Raw genomic sequence first — 22,845 nt, 5'->3', positions numbered from 1 at the left:
CAGAACTCACTGCCCAGGATCTGCCAGTCACATATGCATTCCCGTCCTTAACCCGATCCTGGGGACTGCTAGCACTCACCAGTGCCCAGAAATAGTACATCATACGTGCTGTGCAGGCCAGGCACTCGGTGCACGGCCACACGCTGGTAGCGGGCTTGTGGCTGGAGCAGCAGCAGGCGGCTGCGGACCTGCCCATCCATCAAGAAGTGATCCTTGAGGAAGTTCAGCACTCGGTCCGGGAGCTGCAGCGACGAGTTGATCTTCCGTTCCCGGGCACTGTTGGTGATACACTGAAAAGGCAGAAGCATGAGGAGCAGGATCAGCATGGAGCATGCCCCACAGGGACAGTAGCAGCCCCTGCCCCACTAACTATGCTTCAGAAATCATGGCACATCTGCCTTTCTGCACAGCGCTGGTCCAAAGGCAGATCTGACGTGTGAGGAAAGCAAGGCCCTGGTTTCCTGCTGGCCTATGGCCTTCTGATCCTTAAAAATTTGCACACAGCCCTCAAAAGGTGTGACTTATTTTGCCTGGGGTCTTACCCATGAATGTTACCCTAGGGTTCTCGGCATCATTATCTCAGCACAGCTAGCCATACCCAATTCCCACACCTACCCGGGCCCTGTTTCTCTCTGCCCAAGGGTTTCTCTGTGCACAAGGCTTAGCTGGGTGGACAAGGTAAGGTACAACAGTAGTACAGTCTTGTGCAAAGCTGGATGCAGTAGCATTCTCCTGTACTCCTAGTACTTGGGGTGGAGGCAGGAGGATCAGGAGTTCAAAGAACCTAGACCACACGAGACTGCTGTTGTTGACAACTAAAAACAATCTACACCACTGTACAGAGGTCAGGCTGACAAGACAGACAGGACTGATGGCGTTTTGTCATTCACGGGCCATCTTCTTTGGTAAGGGTCTATTATGCCCTATTTCAAAGATGAGAAATCAGATTCAGAGAAGCTTCACAGTTTGTATGAGACCATACAGCCTTGCTCTCGGCATGGTCCAGGGACCAAGCCTGCCCAGAAGCCACTCTGAGCACAACCCTACTGATACCTACCGCTCCCGGCCGGGGAGTGGGCACTGGGTGGGTCTCAGTATACCACTGCTGTGTCTCTCTGTTCACTTTCTTATACAGACCATCAAAGGCCTTCTGCACGTCATTCATGGTGAAGACGCAGATGGCAGAGCCTTCTGTGGTCCCTCTGTGCCTGCGAAGGAAACAACCAAATTAACTCTGAGTTCCGAGTTGATAAGTGAGGTTGAAGATGCCATCAGTGGGGTCTAGCCACTCTTTACCCACCCTCCTGTCCCCTGCTAAATCCTAGCATCTCACCACTGGGAGGTAAAGACCCCATAGAAAAGGGTCTTGCGCCAGTCCTGAGGGTTGGGGTTCAGGGTGAAGACATCTTGTAGCACGTTAAAGGGAAAGCCATCATCGGGCCGGGAGCACAGGAGCTGAGCCTTGAGGAAGGAAGTCCAGCGCTGCTGCAACACCCGCTCTCCACCCTCATCGCCCTAGAGGAGAAGAGGGGCACAGCTTAGTCACAAGCTGAGGGAGGGCCATTCTCAGACTCCAGTGTTGCCTTGCCAGCCCTCCTCAGCATAACTGAGACACACAGGAATGGAGACAGAGAGAGAACCAGGACAAATATGCATCTAAACAGAGAAAACTTAGGGAGGAAGGTATGCTTTCCATCACAAAAGTATACTCCCTACTGTGGACGATGAGCAAACAAGGACAGAGGGGAAACCATCTAAAGAGGGAAGGGACAGGAGGGAACTCAGGGGCCAATGCTTGCTATCTGGCATGCTAGCACCACTGGCCGCTTCAGCTTACTCAGGAGGATAAGGCAGGAGGATTGCTAGAGTCTAGGAGTTTGCACCCAGCCAGGGAGTGAAGTAGGAAGGACTTCAACACAATGAACACATAAATGAATAATAGGGAAGGTGTCCATGATTGACAGGTTATTGAGCAAACAGGGAGAAATAGCATAACTCAGGTTTGTAACTAAGTTAATACAGATGCATTAGTTTAAATGGATCAGTAGAAAACACAGTGGCTCCTCCTTGTGAGGATAGCCGGGACCCTAAGAGCTTTACACCACAGAACTTAATTCATGTGACAGCTAGTGACACCATCCCTGCCATTTAACAGTTAAGGAGTGGGGCTGGAACCTGGAAGTTCCAACTCAAGAATCTGGCTGTTGTCTGTTTCCTATAGATCACTTCTAGGTGCACGTTCCTGGGTTTCCAGCTCATGAGAAAGCCAAGGACTTCTTTTCCAAATAGCTTATCCCTAGCCCCATGTAAATAGGGTGGGATAACACGTGCAGGACCATCAAAAGTTCAAGGTTAGCCTGAGTTACACAGGAAATTTGAGGGCAGCTGGATTACTCAAGAGACCCTAAAAGAGGAATGACTATTTAAAATGTTAAGGTAGAATCTGTGGGCTGAGGCAGGTGAATCTCTGAGTGGAGCTAGCCTGGTCTACAGAGAAAGTTCCAGGATAGCCAGGACTACACAGAGGAACCCTGTCTTGGAAAACAGACAGACAGGACCTTGTTAAGTTGTCCAGGATAGCCTTAAACTTGAGATTTACCACTCCCCGGCTCCCTGAATGTCAGGATTTTGGGTACACACCTTCATACCCACTTTTAATGTAAGATTTTCTCAATTAAAAGAACAGAGGCCAACTAGGAGTGGTGGCACTCTCCTTTAATCCCAGCACTTGGGAGGCAGAGGCACATGGATGTCTGTGAGTTTGGGGCCAGCCTGACTTACAGAGTGAGTCCCACAATGGCCAAAGCTACGTAGTGTAACCTTAGCTCAAAAACCAAAAGAAACCAGCAGTGGTGGTACAAGCCTTTACTCCCAGCCCTCAGAAGGCAGGAGCAGGAGGATCTCTGAGCTTGAGGCCAGCCTAGTCTACAGAGTGAGTTCCAGGATGGATAGGGCTACACAGAGAAACACTATCTTAAAAAAACAAAACAAGGGCTGGAGAGATGGCTCAGTGGTTAAGAGCACCGACTGCTCTTCCAGAGGTCCTGAGTTCAATTCCCAGCAACCACATGGTGGCTCACAATCATCTGTAATGAGACCCGACGCCCTCCTCTGGTGTGTCTGAAGACAGTGACAGTGTACTTATATACATTAAATAAATTTAATGTAAAAAAGAATTTTTTTAAAAAAACAAAACAAACCAAAAAATAAAAGGGGTTACCGCACAGCATAGAGACACCAGCTCAGCCCTGGGAGGCACACTGCCCTGAGCCCAGACACCCAGATTCAGGACAAGGATGAGGAGGAAGAGGAGAGACAGACTGATTGCTGGTTGAGCTGCTGCTCCCTGGAGGATAATTCTGGAAGGTCACAGATGGGGGTGCTCCCCTCGCACTCACCTTACAGACTCGGGCAACTCTGGAGACAATGGTGTTCTCAAAGAACTCAAACTCCTGGCCCGTCTCGCTGAAGAAGAAGTAGATCTTATCATCATCACCTATTGGGCTGCCCAGGCTCTCAGGAACATAGGCTGAGGCCACAAAGGCAGGGTCTGCAGAGACCAATGGAGGATATGCAGTCAGTCCAGGAACCCCTGAGACAACACCCCCCCCTTAAGGGTTAGACAACTGCTCTGTGGGTCAAGGCAGAACTCCACCTTGCAGCCAGTTGAGGGAGCTCTCAGTCTTGGTGGGGCGGGGACTCTGGCTCCGGGAAATGGCTGGGTCGTTTCCCTGGAAGCTACTGACTGTTCCAGTGTACAGCTCACCATCTGCCAAGAGAATGCTCCCATGGGAATGGCTCCCTTGGCCCAGGGCCTGTGCCCTACTCAGGGCCCAGAGTGACCACAGCCCCATCCATCCTGTCTAGATGGAAGCAGGGACTTGGAAGAGGGCAGCCCGCGGTCACTCGATGCCCCCACCCCGAACCAGCACAGCATGCGGGACACCATCTTACTTCTGGAACCCACACTGCCCAGAGCCCAGACACACCCCAGATTCAGTCGTCCTGAATTCCACAGAGCACAGAAGCACCCAGCCTGTGCCACCACTTACCAACCACCAGAGCCGTGGACTTGAAGTTGGGGTCAAAGGGACACCGGCCCTTGCCATCCTCTAGGAGGACACTGCCAGCCTCGTCTCGGGCTAATGTAAAGCTTGCTGTGTTCTGTGGGGGAGTAGATAGGTGGCCTGCTCAGGACTGAGACATGGATGAGGGAGTGTACAGCAGGGAAGTAAGTGTGTGTCCTCCTCACCCCATGGTCTGTGTGAATGCATGTGTGCAGTGGGCCCTGATCCCCAGTGAACAGGAAGACGTGTGGCTTAGAGCCAGGGAGAGCAACACCATGCAAACCCAGCAACTTCTGACTCCAAGTCCTGTGTTCCAAAACGCAGCCTTTATGCCACCCTCTGCTAGAGCGTGTTAGGGTGTACAGTGGGAACACAGGGTGGGCACATGCTGAAGGTGCACGAGGTGACCCGGAGCATCAAGTATAGCAAGGGAAGGAAACTGGAGGGCAGGAAGCCGGAAGTCAGACAGGATCTCTAGACAAGGTGGCTGCATGCACCCCTCCCTGCCCCTGCAGGGAGACCTAGTAGGAGCTGGGTGGCAGCCAGGATGATGGGCTCAGGGGTCTCAAGACTCTGCTGCTACCTAGAAGCCTGCCCTTAGGGTCTTCCTTCACCAGGTATCAGGGTGAGAGAAGATTCCCCCCTGGCAGGAAGGCTGTGCCCCAGTCTCCTGCAGCAAGGCTGCAGGAGAGAACTCACAATGTAAGCACACAGGGGGCTGAAGGCTGCAGGAGAGAACTCACAATGTAAGCACACAGGGGGCTGAAGGCTGCGGTGCCACAGGTGAGCAGATGGCTGCTGTTGAGGGGCAGAAGGATCTTGATGTAGTTTTGACAGTCACGCTGTGGGGAAGGAGAGCATGTCAGGTCCACATATGCCACCAGGGGGCAAAGCAGAGGCCTCCACCCCAGACCCAAAACCAAGCCTTCACTGGGGACCTGGTGAGTAACAGAACAATGGACCAGGCTCTAGGCCAGAGGTTGGCTGGCAGAGCTTAAGCAGGGTCTGCACTGGGGCTCAGCTAGTTTCTGGATTGGCTAATGTTCTTCTCTGTGGTGAAAGGCACCCCAGAGGGAGGAATTCCACCTTTCAGAGTGTCTTAATCCTCTTGAGAGGATTCTCCAACCCTGGGGGAGACAGGAGGTAAAGCAGAAGAACTGCTCAGCCCTGAACTCCTGGCACAAATGCCACCTCTACAAGGTATCTCATAGGAAATTTCCAAATTGGTACCGCCAACACCCCAAGGCCCACTGAAGTCTTTCCATCATTCCAGTGGGAGGCTATGGCCTGGCTGTCTCTCAAATTCCACACCTTCCTGGATGCTAAACCTTCAATAAACAAAAACCCAGAATCTGATAATTTTTCACCCCTTTATGGATAGCACCCTGCAAAAGGCACTATCATGGCCTGACCCACGATGGCTTCCTTGTGTTCAATTCCAGAGAAGACACTATCATGGACACAACGGGACCCATTTGTCTGTTTTTATTTATGAGTTTCACCACATAGCCCAGGCTTGACAGGAATTAATAATCCTCTGCCTTACAAGTGCTAGAATTACAAGGAGGCACAAACATGGCTGGCTCAAAGCCATCTTTTTAGAACACAGGCAGGATAGGTCTGGTGGCACAAGTCTATAATTCTACCTACTCAGAAGGCTGAGAGAAGAGGATCACAAGTTCAAGTCCAGCCTGGGTGAAAAAGCCAGTTTAGGTGACAAAGTGAGAACCTGCCTCTCAGAAAGAGGGTCGGGGATGTAGCTCCGTGGTAGAGCACTTATCTAACACATGTGAGGCCCTGGGCTTAATCTGGAGTTCTGTAAAACAATGCAAAAACAGACACCCATGCCACTTCTCTGCTCACCTTTCTACTGGTTTCCAAAATGATTCATTCACGCAGAGTGAAACCTAAGTCCTGCTTAGTGTCTGGGTATCTCACAGTCACATACCTTACCTTCCTCTAGTCTTTGCACTATATAAATGTCTGTCTGTTTTGGTTTTTTTTTAAGATTTATTCATTTATTATATATAAGTACACTGTCGCTGTCTTCAGATACACCAGAAGAGGGCATCAGGTCTCTTTACAGATGGTTGTGAGCCACCATGTGGTTGCTGGGAATTGAACTCATGACCTCTGGAAGAGCAGTCGGTGCTCTTAACCGCTGAGCCATCTCTCCAGCCCCCAGTCTTTTTTTTTTTTAAGACAGGGTTTTTCTAGGTAGTTTTTGCTGTCCTGGAACTCACTCTGTACACCAGGTTGGCCTTGAACTCACAGAGATCCACCTGCCTCTGCCTCTAGAGTACTGGGATTAAAGGTGTGGCCACCACAGCTTTGCTTTCTTGTTTATGTGCCTGAGTGTGGATCTCATTGTGTGTCAGGTGCCCACACACGGGGGCCAGAAGAGGGAATTGTGTCCCTGGGGACTGGAGTTACAGAAGGTTATGAGGTGTCGTGTGGAACAGGCCGGTCCTCTAGAAGAGCAGTCTGTACTCATGACTGCTGAACCAGTTCTCCAGCCCTGGTTTTTCCTTTTTGTCATAACCACCGTACAAACTGATTTTTCATTAGTTTTTCTTTCAATTTTTTTAGCTCTTTGAAATGGTGTCATGGTGTTCAGTCCATCAATCTGCTATGTAGTCCAGGATGATCTTGAACTTCTAACCCTCCGGTCCAGGTTCTGAGATTACAGGCATGGTTTTACTCTTTCATAATGTCTCTAGTAGCTAACAGCACAGACCAAGTGCTGAAGAGGGGCTGAGGTGTGGCTCACCACCAGAGCGCTCGTCCAGCCTGTGGGAGGCACAGTGTTCCACCCCACACCACCAACATGCACTTGTTGACTGTTCACAGAAGTAAGTGTGAGTGGATGGGGACATCCAGAACTTAACCTGAAGACCTCTGGGAATAGCCGCAAGTCCTACAGGAGAATGCTGGATTGGACTGGACCAAACTAGAATCTGCCAGACTTGGCTGTCAACTAGAGACCCTTGACAAAGACATAATCACCACCTCGCCAGGTCATATTGGACTAAGACTAATGGGACACTGTTTTAAGTGTTAGGGGCCAGGTTTATCCAGGGTTGCAGTCATATTATCCCATCGTACAGGTGAGAACAGCAAGGCTCAGCCAGAAGAATCTATCCAACATCATACAGGGCTGGGGCTGGGTCTCAAGCCTAGTGCTGGGTATGTCCAGGCCATGCCTTTCCCATACAGCCATATCTGCTCAGTGTTCTGCCCAGGTCTCACCTTTGGGTCCTTGCCCTTGAAGCTGCACTGCTGCTTCCTGTCAGGATCTGCACTCCACAGCAGCTGGGGAAGGAGAAGGAAAATAGGTGTGCAAGGGCACAGAGGGTATGCAGAGCCACACTCCTGTCCTGTCCCGTCCAGAGCATCCTGACCAGCAGGCCAGCTTCCCGCACACACACAGACACACACACACACACACACACACACACACACACACACACACACACACACACACACACAGATACACACAGACAGACAGACAGACAGACAGACACACACACACACACACACACACACACACACACACACACACACACACACACAAAACCACCCACCCCTGGCCACCCTCAAACATCTCTCACCTCTTGGTACTCCCCGCCCGGCAAGAAGCTGAGGTTGCTGTTAAGGGCAAAGAGGGCCTCTCGGGCCCCCACATACAGCGTCTTGCCATCTTGGCTCAGCAGAAGGGCCGTGTAGTTGGAGATGTTTTCAGCTTCAAATTTTCTAATCAGCCTTTCTTCAGAGTCTGAGGAGAGAAAATCGGACATGCCTGAGAATCGCCTTTTCCGTCCATTTTAGGAATGATTGCATTTAGTCTAAGGGAGATCTGCAGGACAGTCAGTAGCATGGACCCAAGGCAATAGGTTGGTTATAAAGAAGAGTATCATTCCCGACACTCAGACATAAGATAGAGATGCACTAAGGTACACGGAGAAGAACATTAATTACAGCTTTTTCAATCATACGATTGGAAAACCAGACTGGAGAGATGGCTCAGTGTTAAGAGCACTGGCTGCTCTTCCAGAGGTCCTGAGTTCAATTCTTAGCAACCACATGGTGGCTCACAACCATCTGTAATGGGATCTGTTGCCCTCTCCTGGTGTGTCTGGAGACAGCTAACAGTGTACTTATACATTATAATTCTTTTTAATAAAAAAAGTGGAAACCTAAGAGTCCGAGGTAGGGTGAGAATAGATTATAATAGTCCACTCAATGGGATATAACCCAGCGTGCAAAAGCAACATAGATTAGAAACTCCAGAAAACACACAGATAAATTGTGTAAGAGATACAGACTCTAGCGAGGTGTAATGGTACACACCTGCAATCCCAGCACACGGGAGGATGAGGCAGGGGAATTAGCAGTTTCAGGCCAGTCTGGGTTTACTTAAGTGAGGCCCAGTTTTGAGAGGGGCGGGGAATATGAAGCAAATTAAAATATACAGTGATGGGTGACAAGTACGTAACACACTGTAAGAAAGAGCAGGCTCGGTGGGTCAAGATGCTTGCCACCAGCCTTCCCACTTGAGTTCAATACCCAGGCTCCACACGGTAGAAGACAGTGACTCCCACATGCTGTCATCTGCCCCCTCCCTCGTGAGTATGGCAGAGTGCACGCACACACAAATAAATAACTGTAATGCAGAGAAGGGCTGAAACATTTAACATCCTCCTTTTGCACAGCATCTGACCAACGAAAGGAAATGCAGGGGCAGCCCTCTCCCTCTGATTCTGCCTCCAGCCAGATCCCCTGTTGGGGAGTGGTAGTGGGGTGGAAATGAAACTCTGCTGTCCCTCCTAGGAGCAAGGAGGGTCACAATATGCTGTACGAGGCTAACAGGGCTTGGGTGTGGTCCAGTACATGCTTATCTAACATGTAAGTGTCTGGGTTGGGTCCCTAACAGCACACATGACTGTATGTCAGATACACACAAGTGAGGATTACATCAGACATTGAAAATAAAATGTTAACGTGTATTCTAAGTGTGCTGTTAATTTGACTGTGGATGACCCAGCCTAGGCCGCTGTGAAGTATATAACCTTAGCCAAATGGAATTTGCTTTGCTTTTTTTTTTTTTTTTGGAGCTAGCTCTGTTACACAGCCCAGACTACTCTCAAAATCATGATTCTCCTGCCTCAGCCTCTTGAGTGCTGGGTGACAAGAACGTGTCAGCCTGCCCAGGCAGGGTATTATTGTAAGTGGCAAGGAGGGGAAAGCGCAGAACGTGAAGGGATGGGCAAGGAGGACGAAAAGCCTCATTCGTCCCTGCAGTAAACTGAGAGATGAGAGACGAGAAATGGTGGTGTGAGCATCTCATGACATTGTCCACAGGAACACTGGCAGGGTGGGAACTCTCGATGACCCAGAGAACCAGGTACAGAACGGCTGACAGTGTGGGTTCTTACAGCAAAGCCTCTCCTGCTTAACATCTAAAGGAGTGTGGAGTGTGTACATCAGAGAGCAGCTTCTGGGAATCGGTACCCTCTTCCACCATGTGAGTCCCAGAGACTGGATCTGACTGGCAGGCTTGGCTAACCGTGGTGCCTTTACCCACTGAGCCTTCCTGCACTTACTTATATACGGATGCACAGACACACAGACACAGTACAACTCGAGAAAACTTTAGAACCTGTTCATTGCTGCAGAAGATGTACTTATTAGAAGATAATAATTATTAAGTAAAAGTGAAGGTTACAGAATGCCTGGGCAGATTATTTCCCTTTGTGGGAAAAAAACATGAATGAGAAAACAACCCAGACAGGGGACACTGCAGTGAACCCGAGGAGCCGTGAGCATTTCCCTCTTGTATTATTCTGAGGTTTCAGGGTAAGCAACTTATTCTTACGTAATGTAAAAGATGAGAATTGAAGAGGGAAAAAGAAACAATCAACGCCCACTGGCCCATCAGTGTGTTCAGCCCAATGGCTAGTCAGTGTGTTCACACTCTGAACAACTGATGGGCTCAGAGAGAAATTATTTAAAACAGACCCAAAACAAACAAACAAACAGCACCAAGCAGAAAGCAGCCCCTGACCAGTCTCAGGCATGTCCCAACTGACCAGTGGCTCAGGACCATGCAAACAAACAGACTCACAGAGCTGGGAAGCCATGAGGCAGCATGCCAGCCAAGCAATGTGAGGATGACTCCATGTGTGTCTGCAAGTCCAGTGTTTTTACATACCCTCAGCCTGCTTCCAGGAAGAGGTAAGGAAACGCAAAGACAAGAAAGTGTTGAAAGAGAAGCATTAAAATCGCAGGCCGAGGAAAAGCAATCTGAAGAAGACATCTAAGCCAGAGAGACAGCAGTCACGTAAGCAGGTCATGGGATCTTCACACAGCTATTGGGGTGGGCTGCACATTTAGCATCAAGACTCCTGGGAGCCACAGAGAAAGGGGAAGTGAAAACACTTGGTTCTCACACTGTTCAAGAACAGGAAACCACACCAACTCTTTGACCGAAGCTCAGCCTTTTACCACACAGCACAGGATGCTGAAGAAGCTCTCAGGTAGGCTTCCCCAAGCCTGCTGAGACACATGGGATAGGTAACACCTCCAGTCACTAGACAGTAGGGGCTCACAGCTGCTCCTGGAGAGGGATGTGGTGCAGAAGGTTGAGGAAATGTGTGTGTCTCTGTGGCTGAAGTTTTGTCGTACTCCTAAAACCCAGAGTTACACAGGGAGCTGCACTAGAACTTAAGGAACAGTCCTGCCTGAGGCCAGAGCCTGAATTCTGACACTGCCACCACAGGTAGTCGAAACCCAAAGATGTCCTTCTCTCTTTCTAAACTACCAAGAGCCTCTTCTCAAACTCTTAATTCTTGTAGCACCCGAGACTTCCAACCCTTAGTACTGAATACACTGGGAGGCCAAGGAAAGTTCCAGTACCAATCCCAATCTCCCTAAACAGTACCTTGACTCCAGGCCCTCCCAAGAGATTCTGAAACTGCTGGTCTGAGCCTCTTGACCAGCTCTCAGTAACTTAGAAGGAGGTGGCCCAAGGACTACTCTGAGAAGGTCCAAGGAGGCCCTTCCATATGATACCCACTGAATTCACTGTGGCTTCTTGTGTCTATCACAGGGACGAGACAAAAAGTGCAGCTCACAGGAGCCTCACGAAGGCTCAGCGACATCAAGCACACAGCTCCTGTACCCCTTTATCTCTTGTACCCCTCAAGGTTTTCTGGAAACGTAGGCTGCCTCTGGTTTGCCAGAGCTTATCTGCCTGCTCCGGAGGGCATTTCCACCTGGGTGGGACCTACAGCTCTAAGCGGGAAGCCACCCTTGGATTCTGTCCAGATACAGAAATGCCAAGAGGCCAAGATAAGCACAAGTTCCAGGTGGCAGCTCAACATCCCCTCCACTTTTGCCTGCGTGGATGGCAAGCTGCCCAGGGTCCCTCAGACAGAGTCAGGCCAGGCTGGAGGGGAAGCCTGGGTGCCAGCGGTCCGAGACTTTCCGTATCTGCTGGGAACACACTCAACAGAATGACCATGGGATGGAAAGTGAGCACAGTGCCTTCATAACATGCCCTCTCATGCTGGGACCGCCCTCCGTCCCTGCCCTCAGCCCTCCTCCCTTCCACCCTGTGCCTCAGACTTAAGAGTCACGGTGCGCTAATGATCCCGGCTGTGGACTTCACTATTGGCCACTGGTTATCTCACAAGGCAGACTGAGACCATATACTGGAGTCAAAGACCTGGTTCAAATCCAGCCTCTGCCGCTCATAAGGACAAGACACTTAACCTCTCAGAGCCCCACTTTCCTTATCTGCAAAATGGGGACAATAATAGCCCTCTGCCTCATGGAGCTGTTATGAGAAGGAGCAAGATTACGTATGTAAATAACAATGTACATAATAACCCACACTTACCGAGAGCTTCACTCAAAACAACTTTACACACGCTCCCTGCGCTGGCACGGTGCCTGGCACACGATCAACACTCGAGTAGCTCAAAAACAAAATCCAAAAGCCCTGCAGGAAAATCCAGCCAGGCAAGCCACAGAGGGCAGGGCAGGGGGTGCGGCCTCCCTGCTGAGAGCTTACAGCATCAGTCCATTCACTCCACCAGAGTCTGAGTGTGGCTCACAAGGGTCTCAAGCAGATTAGCTAGAAACAGGATGTGTGCTACAGGCATGCATTGGGTGCTGTGACTACCCAAACTCCCATGTGTCTGGGGCCACCTCAATAGAGTGACTGTGTAGACGTCTGTGCAGAGGGCCCTGCCTGAGCCTGCCCATGTCTGTGTGTCTGTGTGCCTATGTGCACGGAACCTCAAGGCCTGTCCAGGCTTGTGCATGAGTTCCCGGTGCTCTTTGTGCAGAGGTGACTGGAGAGGTAGAGGTGTGTAGGTGTGTAGGGGTGTGTGTGTGTGTGTGTGTGTGTGTGTGTGTGTGTGTGTGTTCTCTGTTGTGCCAAAGAGCATGTTCCACCTGGTCTCCTGGTTGTGAATATGGCTCAGATACTCTCCCTGTTCCCCTACCTGGGTTTTAGCCTCTAACTACAAACTATGGCTGCTGTCCCAATCAGGATGGAACCTCTCTATGGGCCCCGGGCAACTTGAGCCAGTGGCTGCCCAAGAGCTGGGACTCCCCCAAGGGCCTGCTCCCCATGAGTACCCCATCCTTCAAGAAAGTAGAATAGGGCTATGATTCTAGGGCAACCACCTACAAGGTCCCACACCCCAACCTAGCAGGAAGTGATGTGGGAACTCCTCAGCCCCCAGCCTCACAGAGATTCTCCCTACCCCTGTGACTCAGCCGGAAGCGTGGAACTTTCTGAGTTAAAACAGGAATAGGGTTCAGCCCCACCCTAGACAGTGCTGACTCAAGAGTCCCACCCCACTTTGCTCTGCTCTGTGACTTCCGAGCCACCAGTGAGATGCTGACCTGGCCCTAGTTTCTTGTCCCCCACAGGCCCCAGCAGGATAAGGCCAGAAAATACCAGCCTCCCTGCAGAGTCAGAGCAAGGCCTCCTGGGTGTCTCAGGGACATCATGAACCTTGAACCTGCTTGCTACAGTCAGCAGCAAACTGACCTATATGCACTTCCTTTCTCCACACCACCCAGTACTGAGCAGGAAGCAGCCACCTTGTCCCCAGGCTATGTAAGTGGGGAGCCAAGCAAGGGAGACATTCACTGGGCTAAGGTCAGGACAAAGTCCACAAAAGAGGGCTAGTCCCAGTGTGGTGGCTAACAGACGGCTGTATGCCAAAGTCTCCCCTGGACTGAAGTCCTCAAGAATCCATTTGTTGGCTCGGTACAGTAGTCAGTAATCCTAGCACTATGGAAGGTAAAAGTATGAAGGATCAGAAGGTTGAGGTTATCCTTGGCTCCAAAGTAAATATGAATCCAGCATGGACTACACAAGACTATGTCTCAACCCGCTCCCTCACCCCTCAAAAAAGAAAGCATTTATAGCATTTGGAAGACTGAGGAAGAACTTACTAGGATGTTCTAGGACGTCTAGAACTTAAGGACGTCTAGGCTATACCTCAAGACCCTGACCCAAAAGCAAAACTATTAATAATAACAGTACTAGACCAAAGCCAGAGCAAGAGCGTGAACAAGCTCTGTTCATGGGGTGCGTTTACTCTGGGAAGCCATCCTTCCAACTGTCCCTGTGTCAACTGGCCAACCCGTCAGAACCCCAAAGCCACAAGACCTGTGTCCCAGCTACACAGGCTGTTCCAACACCTACAGGCCTTGACCTCGGCCCAACCCCTCTACCCACGCAGGACCATGGTCAGCTCCTATGTCCCTCTGTTCAGTGGCTGGCCACTCTCTCTCTTCTCCTGTGTTGACTCAAGAGTCCCACTTTGCTCTGCTCTGTGACTCCTGAGCCATGTGTGAGATGCTGACCTGGCCCTAGCTTCTTGTCTTCCACAGGCCCCAGCAGGATAAGGCCAGAAAACACCAGCCTCCTACCCACCCACCTCCTTCCTTCCTCACGGAGGTCTCCAGTTTTTTCTGAAGAAATAGGGGCCACTGAGTACAGTGACCTTAACATCCAGTTTCATCACACATGGAGGCCCTCCCTTTCAGAAAGCACTTCTAGAAACTCCTCCAGAGAGCTTTCACCTTTCTTCACCTCCCACACACTCTTCCAGGAAACTGGCCTCAACCAGCCCATACTTGGTGGGTGAACCCTCTAAGACCCAGGAAATGTCTCACTTGATAACAGTAGACCCCATGGCCTGGCCTCCAGGTGTCAGGGCTCACAGGCTCAAGGGTCAACTCACGTCTTCCTCACATACCCTGGGCTCTGCAGATTCAGTCCCACAATCCCCTTCAAGTGGGGTAGGGGTAGGATTGCTCTCCGCTTGGGTATGTGGTAAGAGTGGGACAGGAACCTGTGCTGCCCAGCTCCTGTCTGTGTTGCTAACCACTCTTTGGCCTCTCAAGCTTTTCCCTCATGTATTACTCTTGGTCGTCTCACTCTGAGACGGGCCACATGTCCACACTTAAATTCTGGTGAGCCCCTAGGCACAATGGGTTACTTCAAAGACATTCTCATGTGGGCCCCTCTCATGCCCCTTTGTGCCACTCACCCTGTCTTGGGATCTAGTATCTTCCTACCATTCAGCTCAGCCACATGTCACCTCTTCTTTGAATTTTCCTAATCTGCCCCACATCACTAGTCTACAGCCACAGTCCTGAACAAGGCCCTTACTTCTCCTACCCCAGCTACTACAGTCTCCTGGTGCCCCCTACTATAGCTGAAAGGCTCTCTCTCCACGAATTACCACCACCTCACAATGCCTGCCACAGTGGAACATCACCCAATGCCCCCATCCATTTAGTGAGTGACACAGAACTGAAGTTCAAGGGTGCTTTAGTCACGGCCAGTTCTGTGCTGCTGTCTCCCCTCTGACTAAGCTGTATTTATGGGTTCCTCTATGGCCTTCTTGAATCTCCAGCCACACAAGAGTATATGGCTGGTCTTTGGCTACTCTTTAGTTCTTCTTTCTTCCATCCTTTCAACCGCCTAACACTAGATAGGAGAGAAAAAAAGGATAGAGCGAAAAGGAAAGAGATCCCAGAATAAAGTTAAGAGGTTGGAAAAAGGGGGCAGCATTTTTTTTTCTTTTTTTAGGAGCTGGGGACCGAACCCAGGGCCTTGTGCTTGCTAGACAAGCACTCTACCACTGAGCTAAATGCCCAACGGGGGGGGGGGGGGACATTCTTGTTAGACAGACTACTTCCTGCTGATTAGAGGCATTACGTTTCATGGGGCAAGTTTGATCTTCACAGTCAGGATATCTGATTTCTTCTTGTTTCTTCTTTGCACACAACTACTTAACAAACAACCCACCACACCTGAGGGTCCCTAGCATTTATAACCCTCTGAAAGTGCCCAGAATGCCAATCGTCACACAACTGCAGAAGTTATCTGTAGCTGGCAAAATCACGCCCCTGCCAGAGCTCGAGGCAAAGCATAGTCAGCTGCCATGGACAATCTGAAGCAGTCCTACCTCCCATACCTGGGACTAAACCAAAAGCATATTTTTGTAATATTTCTATGCTTTTTAAATAAACCAAAATTCCAAAATTGCCCACACTCAGGAGGGCCTGTCGTACACCTCACACTTGTGGCAGGCTCAGGAGACACTGTTTCACATTTGTAAGCTTCTGGCTCTGACTGCCCCACCCAACAGAAGGGCAGTCAGGGTCAAGACTAAATCTCATTGCTATCCCATACACACATCACCTGCTCAGGTGACTTCCAAGGAGGTGTGTTACGAATGTTTGTTGACTGAGCAAAAACAGAGTCCCTCATTTAAAGGTGCTTCCACCCAGAAAGAAGCCCTACACTGATAGGGGTCAGCACGTAGGTCCTAAAGGTTCTTGTTCCAAACTGTGTGTGAGCCCTCCAATCACCAGCAGCTCACTCAGTCGTCGCACCCAAAGGCCACAGAGAGACAGGTGGCAGCTAAAAATGGTGCAGGAAGTGGAAAATGAGCCACAGAGATGCAGGGTAATGGGTAGGAAGTCCTAAAAGCCACAGCACATCCTGATGTCATCACTGACCGTTTGTGTAATCTGGGGCCAGCCACCTGCCTCTGAGGTGGAAGGCCTGCAGGAGGGCATCAATGACTAACAGACTGTTGCTGCAGCACTCCTCTTCCTGCCCTATTGTCCTTCCTTCCTTCTTTTAACCTTTTCACACACGTGTAGCAGGCTTTCTGTGTGTAACATCTGCGTCTCTGGGGCCACCAGGGCAGGGGAAACAGAACTGGTATGAATGTAACCATATGGGCATGAGGTCCTTGAAAGAGGAGGTGGCTGCTAAGCCCCAGCTGCTTATTGCTAGGAAAATGGGGCCCTGTGTTGCCAGAGTCCCCTACAGCCAGAAATCTGGATATTTATACAAAATTTCCTAAGTTTTAAATATCAATATCAGCCACTAATTAAAAATTTCTAAGTCACTTGGAAGTCAAGTGAAATATATCCACAGGCTGGCTTTGGCCATCACCCCTAGTGTGCAAACCTCTGATGTGTGCCCCTCATTCCCTGCCAAGTCCACTGACATCCAATATGACAGTGCCTTCAGGGGCCTCAGCTGGCTGCCTTGTTCTGTCTGCTCTGTCAAAGGATAACCTCAACAGACTTCTTTACCAGATGGACTCACACAGCTGATCAATTACTAGAGGGCTGAGCTGGGCCGCTGGGCCACTTGGCTGCTTTTGTGTAACTGGTAGGTGAAGCCAGAGGTAGCTACTGTTCTCTAAGAAAGAATGAGGCTCCCGAGTCAAGAAACAAACTGGCCCAAGCACAGTCTCTTATCTTTAGTGACCCATCTCAACATTTTTCTACGCTGGGTAAAACAATACAACTCCACAGGTCAGTGTGAGCCTAGCCCAGTGAGTACTGGAAATGGATGGTGTCTTCCTCTTCCACAGAATGAGTGAGGAGAGGCCAGGGCTGGGCGGTAGCTCAATGTCAGTGTTTCCTTAGCAGATAGGAGGATCTGTGGTCCTGGGTTCCGCTCTAGCACTGGGGGTAAAAATAAGTCCCAAAGGTAGCCACTGGCCACTTTAGCCACTCTTATGAAGAAAAGAGGAACGAGGGCTCCCACCTATCACACCTACCCCAAGCCTCTCCCTGAGGCCTCTCCTAACTTTCTAGATGACGGGCTTCCAGACAGGCTCTAGGTAGGATCACAGGCTCAGGAAGGAGCACCCTGAAGTGGATAAATCACTCCCCTCTGTGACCCTCAGCTATACCCTTCACTTTGCTGACTATCTCCTAGGTTCCCAAGGCTGAACACCAGCTATGATCCTGATTGGTTGTAGGCAAGCCTCGTGGCAGAGATGATCACATAAGTATGGGGCTAACAGTGACCCAGGAGACATCTGAGGGCAAGTGTGAGCAGCAGAAGAAAGGCTTGTGGTCATCAGAATGGCAAGCAGCAAGTTTCCTGTGACAAGACACTGTCCCCCCTAGGGGAGCTGGCTTCTTTCCTGATGTGGCAAACTCTTCCAGGACAGGGAGGGCAGAGGTAAAGAGCAGGGAGGGCCAACTGGGGAAAGTGGCTATACAGTGCAGTCTTATGAGATAGTGCTCTCCAGGATGCTGACTGGAGAGAGGGCAGGCATGGACCACAGGACTAGTTCCGTTAAACCTCTTCCCCTGGGGTGCAGGGGGTGCTCCACCTCAAGTTTCTGAGCCCTGACACAGCCTAAGCAGCCACAGAGATAGGACAAGGGGATAACAGGGAGGTGTGAATGGTGACATGACTTTGCGGAGCCTTTTTTTTTTTTTTTTTCTTTTTTTCGGAGCTGGGGACCGAACCCAGGGCCTTGCGCTTGCTAGGCAAGTGCTCTACCGCTGAGCTAAATCCCCAACCCCTTTGGGAGCCTTTTAACCAGATTCATTCCATCAACCAGATGATGACTACGCTACGTGGTGTATGTATCAAGAAGCTCCACCCACACTCTACAAGTGTAGGAGGCATAGCACCAGCCGAATGACTTCCACAGATCACAGAGCAAAAAGAAGCAGCAAAAGGCAGGCAGGGAGGGTTGTGAGGCAATCCAGTCCCAAGCACTGGAGGGTCTTGAGCCACAGAATAAAAGAACTAGGAGCTCTTGAAGTGGGGGCAAACCTAAGCAAGTCCATGGGAATGACCTCCCATAAACCCTTGGGACCTGGGCTTGTCTCTCCTCCCCAGGGCAGAGCAGGCATCCCGAGCAGTGCTGAGCATCCAACTCCTAGAGTAAGGCTTGTAGGTTTGAGCAGGGTGGCATGCAGTAAAAGCTGCTGACTTCCACTGGGCAGGCTGCGTGTGTCAGGACCCTTGCCAAGCACCTTACATATGCTATTTCCATAATCCTCTCAGGAGCCTGGGAGATGGGCCCTGCTCTTCTTCTGGTTCTGTGGATAAGGATACAGGCTTAAGAAGGCTATAGCTTGCTATTTGACGTGTCCTTTGATGAGAGTGGTAAGCCAGTTTTCCCAGCCTGGCTCTCAGCATCCATTTCTGAAGCTCTCCACTGTCCACGTGCCTCTGAAGAATCACGAACAGGCCAACATACAAGACAAAACTACAAAGTCTCACGCTGAGCCGAGGTCATATAAGGCAGAGGTCAATAAGCAGGCAAGAGGGAACGAGAGCAGCAGCCAGCACAGGGGCCGCTTGGGCATCCTTGACTCAGACGGGCAGCTGACTCGTGCCAAGTGCCTTGTTCTCTGCATTCAATGGGGTTTTGTTAACTGCATTTTGCAGGCCTACAGATTTAATTCCAATCTGGTTCATACACTGTTTCCAGAGCTTTTTAGCAGGATGTCTCTGGGGCTGGGAGACATTAATAACTCTTTTAATTACCCAAATAAGGTGGTTCCACCAGACTTCAGTAGGCTGTGGGAGCAGTTTTGTTTTGCTTCTTCAAGGCCAGATTCCTGCTCATACCCCACATTACCGGCCCTGGAGTTTTCATGTTAAAAGAACCCAAATTTCATGCTCTTCTCTGAGGCAAGGCTTTCACAGACTTCCAGTTGGGTTAGGAACCCTCATGGCTGCTCCCCAACTCTCACCCAAAATGTCCTGGGTCTTCCTTCCCTCTACTGACCATTAGGTGAGGTTACAAGTACCCCTCCAAGCTCAGAGCTCCCAAGAACCATCAACAGGAATGAGAGTTCTCCATGAGACCCTAGATGCAGAGTAAACTAGACTTTCCACTTCAAGCGACTTGGTTTTAGATCACAGACAGATCCTTGGGCGTGAACCTGGGTGTGAATTCAGTTCAGGTGGTGGGAAAAGGGGTGTGGTCTCAGTTGTGTGCATTCCCTGATAGGCCCGAGTCTGAAGAATGAAAGGCCCTGGGCCAGGCACCCATGGTCACTATGGGCCTGCCAAGGATGGGTACACTGCCAGGAACATCTAACGAGCCCCCAGGGATGAGACAGGAAACTCTCACGCCAGACTCAAAGAGTGAGCCTATTCTGTCAGCAGGGCATTCCCCATTTGGGACTCCAGCCACAGGACCTGCCAGTAGCTGGGAGGTAAGGGAGTGGAAGCAGGTATCAAGGTTGCTGCGCAGGCCCAGGAAGCACTGTGATAGCATGGTAGCTCAGTCACGTGTGGATGCACACCCAGGGTTTAGGTGGCTGGGCATTGCTGAAACATTGCAGAGTTTGGAGAAGGCTGAAAAATCATCTCCACTCCCCTGACAGAATCAGTCCTCCAAACACAGTAAAATCATGTTCCTGGACTGCAAGCCCTTGCAACCCCTCAGCTGGATACCTCTGTAAAGTGCACAAGTTATACCTTGCCCACCTGTGGCAGCCCTGATTGATCACCAAATTGTGGAAGCTGGCCAGGTCCTGGAGCTAAATAACTAAGCAAAGACTGACGTTCTCCCAGGAAGCAGGGCCTCTCTACTCTCCTATCAAGTCTTCCCACCACTCCCTAAGACACAAGACCTACTGTGTTTGGCATGGCCCCAAAAAGCTAGTCCTGCCTTCTCAAGGCATAAGTGGGATGTGAGTTCTCATCTCATAGCCCTTGCCTTATCCCGAAGGCTGAGAGGGTCTAAGGGACTGGGACAGCAGTTCTCAACCTGTGGGTCTCAACCCCTTTGGAGGTCAAATGACCCTTTCGCATGGGTTGCCTAAGACCTTTGGGAAAACATATATTTACAGTTCATAATAGTAGCAAATTTACAGTTATGACATAGCAACAAAAATGATTTATGGTTGGGAGAGGGGGTCACCGCAACCTGTATTAAAGGGTTGCAGCATTGGGAAGGCTGAGAACCACTGATCTTACAGAAGCAGGGAGGGGTGTGTATGGCTCAGAGGTAGAGCACATGTCTAATGAAAGATGGGTTCCATGCTTAGCTCAGATGGGGTAAACAGGGAGAGGGGCTCATGGGAAGATGGCTCATCCGGGAAAGGGATTGGACACCCAACCTGAGATTCTGATCTTAATTCCTGAGCTCCACAAGGCTGAGGGACAATTTTGCCAGTTGCCCTCTGACCTCACTGACCTCCACATGTGTTTCGTGTGCTCACACACCCACACATAAGCTAAGTAAATGTTTTAAAGCAGCAGAGCAAGAATCCTGGGTTCAGATTTCAGTCTTTACTCACTCCAAGAACGGAACTCCCAAGGAGCTGCAGTCAAGCACTCAGGAACCATCCCCACCCCAGGGTGAACCATCCAGTTCCATGAAGGAGTGGTCCAGGTTTAACATAACAAGAAGGACAGCAAACACCCGCAGAGAGGTTTCTGTACCAAGCCCTATCCTCAGGACTTTGCAACTGGTAATGAGTTGAGCCTTGAGCAAGGTGCTAATATCCCTATTTTGCAGATGAAGAAATCAAGGCAGAGAGAACTTAAGTTGTTACTTAAGGTCACAGGTGAACTAAGCAGCGGAGGCAAGATTTGAACTTGAGCTACCAGTAATGTTTCTGATAAGAGACGGAGATCCAGTTGCGGGCCTTAATTGAAGAGCTGATTCCATCCTTTTGCAAATGGGATGCTTTTAGGGGTGGGGATGCTATAAGAAGGAAGTCTGCTAGAGTTTTAGTCTATAACCTCTAATTTATGCAGTGCCTCACACGTGACAGTTTGCAATTTAGTGGGGTTTGGCCAAGCATTGTCTGTTGGCACCTATGTGCCTGATGCCCACCCAATGCACCAAGTTTCATAAATTTCCCGAGATGGCTTTGCAAGGTGGCTAAGCCTGAGGTGACTTTGCAGGTGAGGAAGCTGGAGTACAGGTAGTAGGAAGTACTTGCTGGGCTTAAGACCCAAGTCCCTAGAATTCCAAAAGTTGAGGTTCCCAGAAGGTTCCTGGGCGATCAGACTAAGGGAAATAAAGAAAGACAGAAGGATTGGAAACACTGGCAGCCAGGGGCAGATGGGAAGCGCTAAGAAAGGAACCTGTCCCACCAGAGTGGTACCCTCAGGTCCCTCTAGGCAGGGTATAGATGGGTCTTCATAATGTCAGTTTCCAAGTCCCGGTGTTTGGGGGTGGGAGGAGTGAATTCTCCAGGTCGATCAGTCAGAGACCGGCTGGCAGGATGGAAAGACCTGGCAACCACCCGCCGAGCTCCAGGCTCTGCTGTGGCTGCCTGAGAATATCAAAAGTCCAGAGTTTATAGCAAAGCCAGCAGCAGTGCCTTCAGCCCCATGCCGTTGGTGGCTCCACGGTTGACCCTGGTCAGCATCAAAGACAAGTAGATGAGTCGGCAGGATGGCTAGCACCTGAGGCCCCCAAACAGTGCCAAGTGTGACCGAGCAGGAGAGCGGCCCTCACCGAGTCCAGATAGAAAATGGAAGAAAAGGGCTCTCAGCTCCCTAGCTTCCCTCTCCTTTCGCTTTGACCACAGCACTTGGGAAAGGGAAATGCTTTCCTGGTCCTAGTGGGTCTCAACCCTCCTTTGTCGTGGCCATCCTACCAAGCATCTTGCCGGCTGCACTCCCGTCCCTCTGCCGCGCCCCACAGCACTTACCCAGCGGCACACTGATCCGTGGGCCGAGCGCCCGCGCCGTCGTCGTCCGCAGCAGTAGCAACAGCAGCTGCAGCGCGCTCAGCAGGTCGGCGGAGCGGCTCGCCCGGCCCATCGCGGCGCGTGGAGCTCGGACCGCGGCAGGAGCGGCGTCCTCCGGCTCAGGTTGCTCAAGTGGAGTCTCAGGCTGGAGCCCCGCCCCGCGGTTCGGCCCGGAGTCCTTCCCCTGGCCTCCGCCTCCGGACCTGGGGTGGGCGGCAGGGAAGATGGTCACGTGGGTCGCCACAGAGTAGGATCCCTCTACCCAGTCCTGCGGGGTGGAAGCCCCGCGCTCCCGCCGCAGGGAGGAGGGCGCGGAGCAGGAAGTCGGCGGGTAGGCCGGCCTCCTAGCTAGTCCTCGCCCAGCTCTTTTCCCTTCCTCCTTCCTGGGCGCTAGAGTACGAGGGGCGCTAGATCGGGACACCCGACTTGGGGCACTCGGGGTGGAACAGAGCCTGGGGATCCGAAGCCTGGAGACCGAAGAGCACGCTAGACCGCTCGGACCCGCCCTCCTTCCGGCTCCCGGGAACCCTGCCCTACTTGCCCCCTACCCACCCCCACCCCCGGCTCTGGGAGCTGTGCAGACACTGAGACTGGTAGCTTTCCAGTCTTACTTCCGTGAGAGGTCTGCATGGTCTAGAATCTAGATACACTGCTGGGTTGTCCATGCTTAGAATTCTGTCCACGCGAAGCCCGGGGGACGGCGCAGAATTAGTTCAAGTGGGATAATAGGATTTCATGGACTTCACTGCCA

General features: G+C 51.0%; 1 protein-coding gene across 1 annotated transcript in view; it reads right to left on the bottom strand.

Moving 5' to 3' along the window:
• Positions 1 to 22,233, bottom strand: part of Sema4b (semaphorin 4B) — a 28,146-nt gene extending 5,913 nt beyond the window's left edge. The window contains 10 exon segments of the mRNA NM_001170462.2: positions 80 to 290; positions 1,058 to 1,208; positions 1,334 to 1,515; positions 3,399 to 3,550; positions 3,656 to 3,769; positions 4,053 to 4,164; positions 4,811 to 4,909; positions 7,317 to 7,379; positions 7,679 to 7,842; positions 22,056 to 22,233. Of these exon segments, the coding sequence (NP_001163933.1) occupies positions 80 to 290; positions 1,058 to 1,208; positions 1,334 to 1,515; positions 3,399 to 3,550; positions 3,656 to 3,769; positions 4,053 to 4,164; positions 4,811 to 4,909; positions 7,317 to 7,379; positions 7,679 to 7,842; positions 22,056 to 22,167 (1,360 nt within the window). The 5' untranslated portion in view covers positions 22,168 to 22,233.
• Between the last annotated feature and the right edge of the window lie 612 nt (positions 22,234 to 22,845).

This window comes from Rattus norvegicus, chromosome 1 (assembly GCF_021556685.1).
Source record: "Rattus norvegicus strain SHRSP/BbbUtx chromosome 1, alternate assembly SHRSP_T2T, whole genome shotgun sequence".
In the NCBI taxonomy this organism is placed as follows: domain Eukaryota; kingdom Metazoa; phylum Chordata; class Mammalia; order Rodentia; family Muridae; genus Rattus; species Rattus norvegicus.
The sequence above is the reverse complement of the archived record's forward strand: the minus strand, read 5'-3'. Positions and strand labels throughout refer to the sequence as shown.